Below are 17,044 nucleotides of genomic sequence, written 5' to 3'. Positions count from 1 at the left end.
TGTCTTGCGGGTTCTTGTAATAATTTGTACACCCTTAGTTATTCCATGATTACTCACGTTTCACTGCAACTTACATGTTTTATAAAGACTTAGCTTAGGATAATAAAAATGCTGAAAATATAATAATTTAATGAAAATAGAAATATAAGAACATTTCTTTAAAAATAAATCTGGAAAATAACAGTATTTTTTCTCGATTACAATTCACTTGAAATAACTAATTTAAAAGATGATGATATCATATGCGAGTCAAACAATTTAGTATTTTTCATGGAAACCAGAGAGAGCCTATATGTGTAATGCACCTGCACTAGCCATTCATTGGAACGACTATAGGCAGCAACACACCGTCGTCGGAGATTGTTTTGTGAGCATAAACCAGTTCTAACCTCTTTTGCTTACTCCCAGTTGTTAATAGATACATTGGAAGCAACTATATAGGAAATGAGACGAATAAAACAAACACACACACAAAAAAAATACAAAAAACCCCCATCTAATAGAAAATACAATTACTATAGAAAACGTTGATTTTTACTGAATTTTTATGGCGCTAAAAGAAAATCTCATCTGAAATGACTAGTATATCATTCAATATTTCATTTGCTTGAGATACAAATATTTTCACATTATTTATCAACAGAAATCCTAAATCAATGCAGACAATTAGCAGGGAAACTCACTTTTAATTTGCATATTACAGTGTCTTTACTATACCAGCAGACTACTTCAGTAAAATTATTCCTATTTCTCGCTACAATTTTTTCTATTTATACATGTTATTTAAAAAACTTGCCAAAAAATTATATATATATATATATACGAAAGGGTAGAAAAAGAGATTCCACAATGATGTGACCTAATATTCATTATTCATTCTTCAAAACAAACTTTTAACTTTAAGATCTGACTTTTATGTGTTCAATAGCTCTAACGTTAAAAGTCATATGAAAGCGAAGTTTCACAGAATTACGACATAACAGCAAATAATATAAACGAAAAAAGTCAGACAAATAAAACGTTTCTTTTGTCACTAAACCTCCGAATATCTTCTTTTTAACAGCAAATAGCCAAGCGAGCACATCTGGAGGTGAACGGTATGACAGAAGGACAAATAATGAAATCATTGAAACCTCATAAAACTGTTTCTATACTCATCGTTATAAAATGTCGTTTTCTACACATGCGAAAGATTCCACATATAATGGAAATCTTCCTTGAATCGTGTTTAGTTAAAACGCAAACGGATATAAAAATAACAGATCTTCCTACTGAATCCTAGTGTTCGTTTTTTCCCCGGATTTCTTTCTTTATTGTAAAGACTAGAAGTGCAACTTTTTTTTTTTTTTCCTCATAGTGCATAACCATTAGCATGGTCGAATATTTGAAACGAACCAGGATACCAGGAACGAAAGGGTAAAAAAAGAGATTCCACAATGATGTGACCTAAAATTACTAGATTTTGGTGAAAAAAATTCCTTGAATCACAATTTTTTAAGTATTAAAATGCAGTATTTTGCATTTAAGTGCGTATGATAGAATGATTAATAAAAAAGTTTAAAGCTTTTTATTATCTTTAAACTTCTTGACTCAAAATTTTAAATCCTTTTATTAGCAAAATTCTATTGAAACAACTAAATAAATAATTGCATCTGATTTTCCAATTCCATCTAATGCGAGTAAAGTGCTCGATATTTACTCTAAACGGGCTTTCGCATTCTCAGAATATTCGATCACAAAGATCGTTCATTTATTATTCAAATCCTTCGATCAAAAGCAACGGGCAATTACGCGAATTGGAGTCGCAATTTATATTGACTCACCCAAATTGGTTCAGAAACTTATTTTATAATAGCTTTCTTCCTAGAACTGAATAAACAAGATGGTAGATCTATCGTATGATAAATAACTTAAAAATCTCTATGCAATGCAGATATACCAACTGGTATCATCTAAGTTTAGTAAGAAAATGATGAATAAATAACCTCTCTCCATTTTCTTAAGGAACTTTTAATTCGCTATCCAAATATTGTAGGAATGTATTTGATTTATTCTCACCAGCGAATTCGCGTAAATGCATTTATAAAGATGAGTGGAAGTAAAATTACCATCAAAATTATCTTTCCAAACCAATTATATTTGAATTTTTATATTTCATCTTTTGAAATGATGTTACAAATATCCTATGCTAAATTCCGAAACTGGAATACTGTTTTTTATAAATGGGCTATTTTAAAGCAGTCATCAATATTAAAATTTATCTTCTCATCGTGCATTGGAAATAATCATTTCTCAGAACTTAAAAAAAAAATCCTTTTTCACCTAAAATCATTATATGATTCAGATTTTTTAAATTATAGAACTAATTTTTATTTCAATAAAGTTAAGCATAACCGTTTGAAGAAAAGTTACCGTTTTTAAATGATATAATGTTCCAATTGCATCTGTAACCAATATGATTTAACAATTTAACCACGAGATAAATAAAATAATTATAATAATCATTTATTTTTGTAAAACTTTATTTACTTTGATTCAGTTTGCCGATGCAATAACTTGCGAAAGTAATGAAGAAGATAATTTTTTTATTTTCCAACATTAATGAACAAAGAAAGGAAATCCTCAAAAACCAAGCAAGTTTCAGAAATTGTTCAACTATGCTCACTGACAGAAAAAGAAACGTAATGGTTGCTTTAAATGACTTCCAACAAAAATTAACGAAACATAACAATAACCATTTTTCATATCTTACATCCAAAACATATGTTTAAAAAGGAACTCATTTTTAAATTTTATACTTTAAAAAATTTATCAACAACTTTGATGGAGTTTGATTTTCATAGATAATTTTTAAAAGATCAAGACAACTGAAATTTTAACACACTTAAAATTTGGAGGTTTTCAAAATAATAAAATTTCTTTAACTTCATCAGTTAAATCAAAATATGTTTTTAATACCTGGTTATGTTTCAATCAAGTTATATGAATTTGTTAAGCATGATTCTACAATATGCCGATAAATATTGATTATTGTAAGCTATTTTTACTTAAGTAATCAATCATGCAACCTTCACTCATTGTAGTTAAGGTAACTAAACACAATAAAAACTGAAATTAGAGGAATAATATGCAAAATCTTAAATTGATGATTATTTATATCAAATTAAATTTCACTGATAAGAGTTTTTAAGAATTTTTATACACACATTTTTTTCGGAAAACAACTTCGCTCCTTTTATTTAATAAAATTTTAAAAAATAAGATAAGATAACTATTTACATATTTTCATACATAAGATTCATTTCTTTTAAGCACAAGACCAAATTTCAAGAAACATGCATGTTATTCCTATCAGTTATTGAAGTAACATATTGTCATCATCATGTAATTAAATTTCTGATAATTACTATTGTTCATTATTCTGAAAGGATTGAAATTTTTATTTTTCTGTAGATGAATTTTTCTCCAAAAAATACTTTTAAAGCAGTTACATATTCCTTAAGGGTAAAATTATTTATTAGATTATATGAGAAATCTGAAACTTCTATTTTCTATTGTCTTCACTTGCCAAAACATAAACTACAAAAATATTCAAAATAAATAATCTTATCAAAGAAAGCAAAACATATGAGACTGGCATTAACAAAGTATGAGTGAAACTTATTGCATGATATAAATTCTTTAAAAATCAAATTCAAAACTGTATCATTATCAAATTTCAAGTATAAAAGATAATTTTCAAACAATACTTACAAAGGAAACAAAACACTGAAATTTGTAGAGATTGAAGCCATGCTACTCGGGAAGGTGATGCATCGAATTCTTCCATCAATTTCTTAAAGTACACTCCGAAACTTTTTCCATGTCCTATAATTACAAAGTTGACGGTCATGGTCCCGAGTAGCACCATCCAACCCCAGCCACCGTCGGGGGGTACCGCAACTTTTGGTACCTGGGCAGTTGGATTGACCTTCGAAGGTGCTTTCTCTGGAGTTTCTGAAAATTCATCTCTTCTCGTTTCTGGCATATCCGATAAGGAACTAAGGCTGTTTTTGAGAGCAGTACCTCCGGTTAGTTCGCTTCTTTCCGCTTCCGGTCTAGGTGCCATTGAAAAGATTCAACTGCAATTGCATTTATTTATTGTTGTTAACAGCTAATTATTTTCTTTTAAATTCTAGGAAAATTCGAAATGCGGCTCAAACACATTAAACGATTTGCCACAAGTGTTGCTTAATTCCCATGACTGTTTATCTCTTTTTAAATATCAGATCTATAGTTTTTTTTTTGAGCTACTGAAGTATATGATAAATATAATTTAAATCATATATAGTTAAGCTATCAATTAGGTTTTAACTTCAGGCTAAAAGAAAACGATGAAAAAAATCAAATTTCTCTAATATATCAAGTTATAACATATGTTCTTGAAGATTGTAGATCTAAGAGATATAATCTTTAATTGCTACTAGATCTTAGTAGCACCGGAGTTCATGAAAATGTAGCTTTACTTGATTCAGCAAAAGCGTCAGAAAAAAATTGATTTTCTAGTAAAATCAGAAGGAAATATATGTCCTCTTTTACAGCATAATATCACTTCATCGAATCAAAAATTGCATTTTTTTTTCATTTAATTAAAAAATCGAGATAAATCCTGCAAATATTAAATATATTATGGCACCTTTTTAGATGAACGGGTGGTACTGCATTTATTTCAAAATAATTCAACTTATTAAATTATATTTATTATAGCAAAAATTTGCACTATATCAGCAACGAAACTTATAGATATTCTATGAAACAAATTTATTGAGGAAATATTTGTTTCAGTTTCCTTTTATATATTTTTTTAATATGCAACATATACATAAAATTGAATTCTGGTGGGAATTAGTTTTAAAAGTTGTTGCTGTTCCTGAGGACTGTTTATATAAATCCAGATTCAATTTTATAAAATCAGTTCTCAATTACTCAAAACTGATTAACTTTTAAGCAATTTAAAGCACAGAAAATGTTTTTTTTTTCTTTTAAATTACAGTTTGAAATTTTATATCAAAGAGTTACTTTTTTTATCGTTTCATATAAAGCAAAGATATGACTTCTTATAAATACAAGAAAGTTCTGTATCTCAACCAGGAATGATAACTGTTCAATGTTATTTTATCAAAACAATAGTAGACCGGTGCCTAAGATCAATCGGAAAGACAGTCTATTCCGGCGAAACTTTTCCCTTGTATCGAAAAATCGATGAATTGATACTCACGTGAAAGTGTTTGTTTGCAGAAATTACTATTAAATTCACCTTCAGTCGCTAAAAACCACCTGATACTAAGTTTCTCCTCTGTACAATAAACCATATCTAAGTCCGCAAACCTCACTCTCTCTCTCTCATCCGTTTCTACCCAGTGGAGGACTCCGGAGTAAGATGAATCTGTGCTGCTGCATCTGAGCTACAGCATCAATGAGGTCTGCCATTTACCGGCTTCGAAAGTACCGCCAAGCCCTCGCCAACTTTGAATGCCAAAAGACGCTCCTTTCGCCAATGTTATTTCAGCGTCGAGTGATTTTCGGTTAATTAGACTCCGGTAAAGTCACAAAGTTTTGAATCATTTATTGCTGTTCCGTCGGGATAAATTTATTGCTCGGAGGCGGATTATCTTAAGCTACACATGGACAAGAGAATGTGGGGAACAATTCGAATATTTGAATATTAATTGTGCATTTCCGCAGATCAACATTAATTAGCGAAACGTTAACAACCAGGCAGAACGAAGTTTAAAGCATTTATAATTGATGTTCAAACAAATACATCTGAAAATATTTGAATTAGAACCAAAATTGTTTAAAATCAAGCAACTTTACAGAGAGATAAAAAAGATGTACGAAGGTTTGACGTACGTATATCTTTTGATAGCTCTATAAAAATAGTTTCATCATTAATTTTCAGACTCAATCGGAAAGATCATGTTCTGAAGGTTCTCGTATCAAAAGATCGATGGTTATTCGTATAAAAGCGAGTCTTATTTAAATCAATTCAACCGATTGTATTATATAACAAAAAGGTCGCAAAGTTGATATTTTCTGAAATTTTTCTTGGGTATCAGAAATCAATAAAAATTTTTCCAAAAACGTAGTATTCTACTGCATTATTTTCATAAGCTAAATAATTTCTTCATGTGAAAAAAAATATTACTGGAAATTATTTTGTGTATTTTTAAAATGTTTTTATTAACTGAGAAAAAAACGAAAGAAGCCATTGTAAGAAATTTACGCCTAGAATACATAGGTATAATTTATAAGGGGGGTGGATCATAAAATAATCTCAAAATAATTAATACCAAAACTTGGAAAACATCATTGCAAGAAAGTATTTTTAGAAACAATACAAACAATCCGTCAGTACGCAGGGTATCAGATTTAGATACCTCGGTGTGCTCAAAAATAGTTTGCAAAAATTAATCTTATTCTAAAAAGGAAGTAACGAATATGAATATACTTGTCCACTCTAAATCTAAATACTAAAAAATTTTATTATATTTCATTAAAGCTTTTTTTTGTTTAAATTGCCTAACTATATACAATTATATAACTTCTAATGAAAACTAATCACGTAAAACTTCTAATGAGTAATAATTGTTTTAATCTTATTTTTCTGAGAGAAATACTTAAAGAATCATTACAAGTAACTCCATCTAAATACTTTTGTTCATCACTATATAAGTATAATTGAAACAGCTTTCATTCTTTGTCAATTATAATTAATTTTCAAATTTTTTTATATCGAATTTGAAAAGGGTGAATTACGACTACTAAGAAAATTCTCAGGGAAAAAAGCAGCTTTCATTCAAATTGTTTACCTCTGTGAGAAAAATTATAATCAACGAAATTTTATAATTTAAAATGTGAAAAATAAACATAACATGAATTTCATTGCTGTTTGAAAAAGCTTTATTACCCCGACGATATATTAATTATGGAGTTGAAGTAAATTTTATAATAATATAAAATAATATGAAGTAGAATATTAAGTAATGTAAAGAACTAAAAATATTAAAGCAATACGTTCGCCTACCATGGCTAATAAATACTTGGAAGAGAGTTAAATTGCTGTAAGTATTAAAAAGATTTCTTTGCGATAATTTGTCAAACTAATTCATTTTTAACTTTTCAAAATTAAAAAATGATAATTAAAAAATATTAATTTAAAATGTTAATATAAAAGCAGTGAAGTTTACTTCTATTCAAATTGAATAAGGAGCATCTGTGATTTAAAATCGACACTTTTTTTAGTGAACTACGTATTGCTATTTTCACCTATTTTTAGCTCTTCAGTCATTTAGTCTAATACAGACTGGAAACTCCATCAATCTTTAATGACATTTTAAATCTTCCTACCAAAATTCTTAATATTGTTTGTAAAAAGAGAATGTCCTTACTTTATGATAACCGTTTTAGAGAAACTGGCCGTCTTCGTACTACGCACAAAATAAACCAGAAAGCATTGCAAGCTGACAAGTCATCAAAGTAGTTCTTTGCTAGTGCTCAAAATTAAGAATACTCATACATTTTGTCGAATCTATGAAATCGAATGAACGCATTTTAATGAAAATCGATTTATATCAACAGTTAAATAAAGCAAAAAGTTTACAGACTGGATAGTCATAATAAATGCTCATGATCATCAGTAAAGCTCATAAGAGCAAAAATATCCTACGAGAAAATGACAGAATCGAACATAAAAAGATTCTAATGTGAGGAATAGTTCCCTCTCATACTCTCACAGCTCTCACCATGTCACATCATACTGCGAAGGAGACAATCGATGAGGATTCTTCGGCTGTCGACCCACTCCACTCCTGCAGCAAAATAGTTTTCAAGTCTTGGAAGATCTTGAAAGAGGATTAGCAAATAACAAATCGCCTCTAAAAGCTTCCCAGACATATTCAATGGGGTTTAGGTCTGGAGATTCAGCAAATATCGTTTCTTTTAAAATCGTAGAGCAAGTAATCCATAAATGAATGAACTTTGCTATTCATAGCGAAGAACCAAAACAGTTATGCCGCTGAATTGTCGAGTGCATAATATCTCTTTCCTAGAGTTTGATGATATATCATTTCTATAAATCTGTGTTGTCGGGGCATCTATCACTCACATGAAGAAGTACACAGTCATTCAACAAATAAGCATTTAAAGATCCAGTGATCCTTTCTCAATTTAGTTTAATTATATTAACGTCCCGCTTTAAAGCAACACTAGGGCTATTTTGGGACGGAAATCGTAATTTTGAAGCGCGGTCAGACGATAAGGACGACACCTGAATTGGGGAGCCAAAAAGAAAGAAATCATTGCAAGAAATTTACATCTAGAATACGTACGTATGAAAGATTGTCTTTTTTTTTTTTTTTTTTGAAAATCATAAAATAATCTTAAAATAATTAATATAAGAACTTGTGAAAACCTCACTGAGAGAAAGTATTTTCAGAAACATTTTAAAATGCAGAGAGTCATATTTTCTATTACATTAAGTTGGATGCCATACGACACTTTACTTGATGTCATAACATTTTAACCGTCTTACATGCTCAAATTTCATGCCAGATCCATTTTTCAAAAAATCAATTAACACACAACAAACAGAACGAAATAGGTATTAAAACATTTAATTTTAAAAAGTTAATTCTTTTTCGGGAGGTACAAAAGCTATCAGCAAATTGCAATGTTTATTTTTAATTCCAGATTATTTTCTTGATTATTTTTGATTGCAAAAACTGAATAATCTATAAAAGTATCATTAATTTTTGAACATACCCTCTACGACTCAGCGAATCAGAATTTTAAAAACCCTGGAGACTCAGAATTTAAAAAACCCTGTCTTGAACGAGATTTTGTTTATTTCATATCCAATTTTGTTTTAAATTGAAATTGTTCAATGTAGTGTTTGAAATGATAAAAGGGAGAATTTAGCTACACTGAATTGCTGTTGTATCAACATTAGATACAATTTAACGAACTAGAAACTTGAATACAGGAAGCTGAAAATTAATCTCTTTATTTTTAGTTTGGCACTTTATCAAATCTCAAATCTGGGATATTTTTCTTATAATCCTGTGCTTTAATGACGTCAGATGAAATCATTTCATCATCCAAAATCAAAAGAAATGATATTTGAAGCTTGTTTTAAACCCCGATGCACAATGCAATTTCTTTCAAAAGCTTTCTCATCTTTTTTTTAATCGGAAAACACTGGTTTTTAGCCACACCTGTATAAAGTTGGGTATATAAATTAGTATAAAAGAATCTGAAAGCACGATTAATCATCGAGTTTTCATCGATGCTTTCTTAGTTCTAGTATCCTCGGGGTGTTATTTTTTAACTTGCGATAGAATGCCTTGTTGCAATATCTTTATAAGCAAAAACTCTACATTTTTCATTGTCAAATCGAAATGCTCTTTGAATCTGAACTCGTAGTGCAGGATGAAATACATTACTTGTTTCCCAAGATCGTTATTTGATTTTCTTGAAAGCTAGTTTCACTTCATTTTCGATTAGATACTGTTCATACATATTTATTTATTTGATAAATAACCAAAATTATATTTTGTTATTCATTTTCCATCAAGATTATAGCAAATGTGCGCGTGTGGTGCTATCTATCTCGTCGCATTCATTTAAAATATTCCATTTACAAAATAATAGTTATAAATATAAAGTTATTTTTATTTATTAGTCATTCGTTCTTCATTTTTTTCTTTTATTTTCCTATTTTTCTAAAACAAAATTCTTTACAAAACACAAACAATCCGCATTTGTTTTTGTGTCTATATTTCTTCTGAGGTAATCGTATTTTAACTGACAAAATTTTTGAAGGAAAAAAGGCTAATGCTTTTTAATGCATGCAAGAAAATTATTTTGAATTAATTTGCTTCACTTTGTTGCAATAATAATTCTATTATTATATAACAAATATATCTTAATCAAAGGCTAATACAGTTAAGCTAAACAAGGTTTAACTTTATGGAATCCGCGGAAAAATAATCCACATTAATAAAAATTAAGCGCATGAATAGTTTGCACTCTACAGAAATCCGAACTACAGTATGGATTTTTTTTCCAAATTTTGTCTGCAAATATTATAAAGAATAAGAAAAGTATTAAGTAAGGTTTCGTGACAATGAAATAGTTTTCAGTAATTCAAAATGGTAACTAGTATAATTATTCATGACATCACAAAACTAGCGAAAGACATGATTTTTTTTTAATCTGAGAATCGCGGTATATCAAATTGTACATAAAGAAACGCAGAATTATTTAAAATCTGTACAGTTGTGTAAACAAATACAATGTTAAGATTAATGGTACCAGGTATTTTCATTTTTTCGTACATCTAGCAAATTGTAACTATTATTATCAAATTGAAAAAAAAAAAATCCGGCACGAGTTTAAACTTAACCCCCGGAATCGAAATCCGGGTTCAAGCTTCGAATCATCTGAAGACCTGATTTGATTTAGTTATATTAACGTCTCGTTTTAAAGCAACACTATTTTGGAATGGACCTCGTAATTTTGAACCGCAGTTCGATGACGAGGACGGCACCTGAGTTGACACCCCTCTCTCCAAACATCCGCACTATACCAGTGAGAGAAAGTTTGGCCCCGACGGATTTAACGTGCACCAGAACAGCTTACACGATTATTCTTCGGTAGAATCGGTCTCGAACAGCTCTCTGAAGACCTGATATATGCATCTGGAAGATTTTGACTTGTTCAGAATTCTCATAATCCTTGAATTAATAGAAATCAATATATATCAATAAAAATGTTTCAAAAATAATACTTTCTTCTTATTAAAATTCTACAGTGTTTGTAATTGCATAATAATGTATGTTAAGTGCATTTCTGAAATGGCAAATAAGCTTTCCGAATGTAAAATTTGTAACAATGTAACTCAAATAAAAAAAAAATTACCCCATATTCATGCGAGTACTCCATAATTGCTCAACAATTCGAATGCATTTACAGTTGTAGTGTTGTTTTTTTTATATTTTTATTTATTTCTTCGATTTTAAAAGGTTTTTAATAAAATTTTCCGTCTGCTTTTTTAGTTTATTAAAATAGAGACTACTGAATTAAACATCTCACTTCAAGGATTTCTTCAGGTTTCCCTTAATGTTTCGAATAGCGGAAATAATCGGAAAAGAGTATCCATTAGTATTTTTATAATATAAAATAAATGAAAACGATAATAAGAATAAGCTATATTTATCACAAAATATTTGGGAGTGATTTCAAAATCATATTTTAACTAGTTACAAGTTTAATTAACTAATTAAATTAATTAATCTTTTAACCTACGTTTAAACTTTCTTTCGGACTCGTATATTTACAAGTGAGCAATGTGATCGCTTTGCGTTTCACAAGTAACTGAAATTCATGCTATAGCAAAGTGAAAAATGACATTTTCTCATATATTCAGAGAAATCACAGCAGTTTAAAGCTGTACGAATCAAATTTTTAGTAAATAAATCTTTTATTACTTAGAGCTAATAAACACAAAATAAAGGCTTCAAATTCAATTTACCAATAAAATTACCCATCAGTTTATTGGTAATGATTGATTAAAGATTGATAATATTAACCATAAGTATAAACCTTTCATTGTGTGTTTTACTTTTTAAAATTAGTTCAGTTAGAGCAACTTCCCTAACCTTCCTTTTTCAAGTTACACAACTAATGTGCTGAGACTGACTTTGTACCTTTGAATCGTGGTGAGATAACGAGGACAACACCCGAGTTTCTAATTCCCCTTTACAGCCACTCTTGCAGAAGAATGATTGTCACCAACAGATTTAATATTCAACAGCCAGGAATTGGAACTTTTTTCGAACGTGTTTTTTTTTTTTTTTTTTTTCCGCGGGAGTTGAACTTTTTTCGGTTTCGAAGTTGGGGCTCTTCCACCAATTACTATTGCCTGGTGTAGAATTCAAATTGAAAAGAAAGAAAAAAAAGATTTCTATTCTCAAAGGTTTGATATAGTAGCGAGCAGATGGTATCTAGTTACAGGGAGAAACTAATCCCCTAACATCCTTAGCTGAAGATAAAGGGAGGAAAATTCCGCGAAAGCAACTCCATCTGGGATCCGAAGAGTTACGGAAGTTTATAGCTCTGAAAAGAAGCATTTTAGATTACTCAATAATGTATCTCATTTTACATCCCCTCGACTTTCATTCACAGTTCCATTCATACAAACAATCATTCCAGTCATAATAAAGTTTCAGTTATAAATAAAACTGAGGAAAAAAAGCAAACTGTCTGGTAAAATGTACTGGTATCAATACTTTATCCCGTGTCTTGTTTTTGGTACATGTGCTTGTTTTGGTCTTTGTTGGAATGTGTGTGTGCCTTCGTTGCCCGAATCTAGAGAGGGACTATTGAAGCCAATATACACTGATATTGCTGTTTCATTTCTCTCCATAATACCATGCTTTCTAATTAAAGTGTAAGGCTTAGAATTAAATTACAAAGAAGGTAGTTGGCCAAATGCAACGCCATTTTGTAAACATTTTGTATAAATCATGGGAAATCAGTTTATACAGGGAAAAAAAGTACTTCACATGTTTGATACAAAGGGGAAGAACTGGGGCTGCAAGCTGAATTTGGGTCGAAAAATAGGTACAAAAATATAAAAAGGCGGGGGGGGGGGGAGATTTAACCTCATTGATCGCAATCTAATGGATATTTTAGCACAAAAAAAAAAACCTTTAGCTATTAACTTTATTCTTTCATTATTTACAATTTATCTTTTGTAATAAAATTTTGTGAATTTGGGTTAAGCGAATTTTTCCAAACTCCAACAAGCGTTAGTTGTGGAGTATTTATAAAGGCTTTAAAATGCTCTGAGAATATAGATAATCAATCGATTTAAAAGACTGTATAACGTTGCATGTCAGACGGATTGGTAGAGACATATTGCATTCAATAGTGATAGCGTTAATTTTGAATAACTATGGCATATGCATGGAAATATTCTGAATGTAATTTGTAAACTAAATTATGGAATGAAAGAAGAAAAGCCATAAAAAATAAGTTCTTAATTATTAAATCAGCAGGTGAATCGCAAATAAGTAAAAAGTCAATTACTGGTTCAAAGCGAGATATAACTGTTCAAAATATGTTTCTGTGTTAAAATGCTCATTAAATGTTAGTAAATGACATTAAACGCCCCTTTATTAAATCCATACACCTATTTTTTTTCCCATAGCATGGTCTGTAGGGTCATTTATGCGTATGTTAAAAAAAAATGTAAATTATTTCCCAGTCTTTATAAGTTGAATCCCCATGGTCTAAATCAAATTCAGGGTGACCTGTAAAGTCATTTTAAGCCCATTAAATTCAAAACGGAATCTCGTACAACTAGGGAAGTAACATGCGCCTATAGTAAAGGGGCCAATCTTAATTTATTGAGGAAAGTTACAGCGCCACTAGCGGCGAAGTAAGAGAGTCACAAAGAATAAAGGAGATCAGCCAAAAAGTTCGATTAGAAAAATGTACATTATATCATAATAAAAATGCAGGAAAAATTTTATAGAGTTATCTCTAAAATTGGCGGAGATATTTGAGACTAAAAATTATGAACTTTCCGTGACTTGAAAAGGGGTTCATCCTAAATTGAAAAATGTGTTATCCGGTATCATCATACAGTTTTTCCGAGCTAAGTAAAAGCAAAGTGAAACTTAAGCAAAGAAGAAAGTAAACAACAATAATAAAAAAGTATCAGAAAATCGCACTCGAGGAGGGGGGGGGGAGAGAATGGAGATACGGCTCATTTTTCCATGGTAAGTACATTTCTTTTTAAAGTCTGCCTTTAATAAATTTGTTGTACTTACAACTAAAGTTTCACTTTATTAATAAACTATGACGAAGACTATTTTGAGTGCGTCCAATTTTATATAGTTTTAACAAGAAAATTTTTTATTCGTTAGATTTAATCACTTCTATTCTAAATCATTAAAATTTTAGAAGAGATGATAGAAAATTTGGGAGTTACATAGCACACTGAACAGTATGGTGTAAGACTTTTAAAATAATATATTACATGCGTACCAAAAATTGAAGTTTAAAATACTTTGTAGAAGAAGCTATTAAGAGCAAGCCACATAAAATATTTAATTAAAATTTTAGTAACCATCATTCCGAGCATACGAGCTGGTCACCATAGACGACTAGTTCTCATACTTCTACATAAAAATGTATAATACTTATGTATATTTGCAGAATTTTATACTCTCTTTTTTTTTTTTTTTTTCTTTTTTTTCGGAACATTTTTAAGAACGAATGTGTCATTTTCGAGTAACCTTGAGAAAGCTAAAAAAGTATTCGTTTACTTCACTTTCTTCCAATGAGCAGTTAAAGCATATCTCACCGACGATAAAGACTTGAGATGTGCATAGCATATAAATTCTAAATGGAACAACAATCTAACTATACTAAAACGTAGAATAATCATACTGGGCCTTACGAGAAGTGGTTAAAGCATTCAAATCAGGGGCATAAATCTTTTCTAATTTAAACTCCCTTGTTCACTAGCCCATGTCTAGATTATTAAGATACAGTTTTCTTTTCCTTTAAAATATGAGAAATTTACAACAGAAGTTCAGGGAATTTCGAGGTATCATATATAATAACATAAATAAGGTCTATGTGGGGGGTAGAGGAGTAACCTCAACTGAAACGTATTATGAAGTTTCAGTATTGCTTAAATTATTGTCTGCCTAGAACAGAGAAACGTCTTTCCCCTTTCCTTAGTTATGTTGAAATGTGTCTATGTTTATGTTTATGTTTCTGCAAAGGTCAAGATATATGGACGAGCAGCGACAGAAACAGTTTGTGTGTAAACTGGTGTACTTTTCTGAGTGCAGTTTTGTTTTCTGTCTGAATTCTTATTCGAACAATTGTTGGTCACACAAAAACAAAATGCTTAAAATGAATGATAGCTGTAACCACATTTTAGATATTCGCACCTCAACAACTACACGGGAAATATTTTATTGTTAAAACTAATTATCGGGTAAAACATTTTTCACATTGTTGTAAAAAAATAATGTTTAGAATATTCTTATGTCAATGCAATACAAGCTGTGCACATTTTAAGAACAATCGGTTAATCTTGATACCCTAACAATCTAAAATGAGCAAAATGAACACTTATAACAAGTAATATATACAAACTCTTTATTTTCTATCATGTAACCTACATAATATAACAACATAAATTTGAGACATTCGAAAACTTCATGTCTTGTTTTGTGAAATAAATACTCTAATACTAATAAATGCACACACAATGAACTTACCAATAAAACAAAGAAGGCTAAAATAGTAAAAGGGAACATTTTCCTAGCTATGCAACAAAATAACCTGCAATATTTGATTGATGCAGCTGATGTAAAGGTCTGGTGCACACATCAGATTTTTAAATGTACAAAGTTGCTGCGGCACCGCTTCAATGCCACATCAAAAAACAGCACACATTTCTGGAAAATGACGCATTCGAATACCAATGAAGATTGACTATCATAAAAAAATGCTGTGTTAGCTTAACTAATCTACAAAAAAAGATTTTTAAAATAATTGTGGTGTAACTATTTTTCCATTTAAGACTTACTAGAATTTGATCTTATATGTTACAGAGGGATTTACAGGAAATTTAAGATAACACTTCCTATTTTTTTCGAATGAGTGTCCAATCGGTGAAGAGGCTTGGGAAAGAATTAGATATTGTCATAATATGTATGGATTAATATGCCATAACTCCATTCTAACTATTTGCCGTAGCTATGAATTAAATTGATTATGTGAATGTATTTACTTTTATTCTTTTTCTTACATTTTCTTCGGTTTGTTTCAACCAAATCAATGGTTCTGCCATAGTTCTCTCTGATAGATTTACCGACATAATTGATATTTTCTAAGGAATACTTACTTTCTAATATCTTTTAAACAGTATAGTTTCCACATCATTGAATTAAATTAATTATGTTAGTTTATTTACTTTCATTCTTTTTCTTATATTTTCTTCGGTTTGTTTCAATCAAATGAATGGTTCTGCCATAGTTCTCTCTGATATATTAACTGATCTAATTGATATTTTCTAAGGAATGCTTTCTTATACCTTATAAACAATATAGCTTCCACATCATTAAAAAAAACTTTTTTTCCAGTTTGTAGGCTATAATGATTTTGTATTTTCTCTCCTGTTCCCTCATATTTGAAATATTTATTATTTGGAATCTGTATTATTAAGGTAGCCAATCATCTTCCTTTTATAAGTTATGCCCTTCCTCAAAAAATATTCTTGTACATTTCTTCTAATAGGACGATTTAATATATGTAATTCAAAAGAAAATATTGGTAATTTTAAAACTAAAAACACTACTGTTTTCGTAATACATTTACGGTGAAGTACTTAAAAATAAAAAGGAATTTAAATTCATGCTGTCAGTTTTTTATACAAAAAACCTTTTTTTTTAATATTATTTTACTCATTTATTTATTTACTTATTTATTTACTTTATATAAAAGTTTTAAAAACAAAAAAAATGTAAATTAAAATTAGAAACCAAAGTTATGGGTAACGAGCAATTTGGATAGAGAAAACGGTCATTAAAGCTAATATCTATTAACAAGTAATATTTGTATACCTATTGATGGCAAAAGGATATTTTTTATATGTATCAGTTATAAAATTATCTGATAAAAATGTAGGGTACATTCGTGTATACGCATCAGTCTGCTCAATTCAATTGCAATCTCGACGCAAGTACGAGAACCAATACCCACAGAGAACTCGATTTCATACCAAAGAGAAAAGAACTGGCTACCAGCTGTTTGAAGTACAAAAGTATCAGGTGAATCGAATATCAGAAGCAACCTATACCTATTGCATCGAAGCCAGGCATCAACCTAGCCCTGATTCCACCTTTCTAGATAACCTTTGATTTTTCGCATTAGCAGCTGTTTATCGATCTGTTCGAAATTACCAGCCATGATATTA

At 29.9% G+C, this 17,044-nt stretch overlaps 1 protein-coding gene across 2 annotated transcripts in view; it reads right to left on the bottom strand.

Moving 5' to 3' along the window:
• LOC129958759 (monocarboxylate transporter 12-B-like) overlaps positions 1-17,044 on the bottom strand; it is a 153,880-nt gene that overhangs the window by 136,602 nt on the left and 234 nt on the right. The window contains exons 1-2 of one of the 2 annotated variants that reach the window (XM_056071429.1): positions 5,258-5,438; positions 3,754-4,121 (exon numbers count right to left, since the gene is read on the bottom strand). The exons of the other annotated variant lie outside the window; for it this stretch is intronic. Of the exons in view, the coding sequence (XP_055927404.1) occupies positions 3,754-4,108 (355 nt within the window). The 5' untranslated portion in view covers positions 4,109-4,121; positions 5,258-5,438. Of the gene's footprint in view, positions 1-3,753; positions 4,122-5,257; positions 5,439-17,044 lie in introns of those variants that run through there. 2 annotated transcript variants of the gene reach the window in all.

This window comes from Argiope bruennichi, chromosome X1 (assembly GCF_947563725.1).
Source record: "Argiope bruennichi chromosome X1, qqArgBrue1.1, whole genome shotgun sequence".
NCBI classification, from domain to species: domain Eukaryota; kingdom Metazoa; phylum Arthropoda; class Arachnida; order Araneae; family Araneidae; genus Argiope; species Argiope bruennichi.
This window is presented reverse-complemented; position numbering and strand designations above follow the sequence as displayed.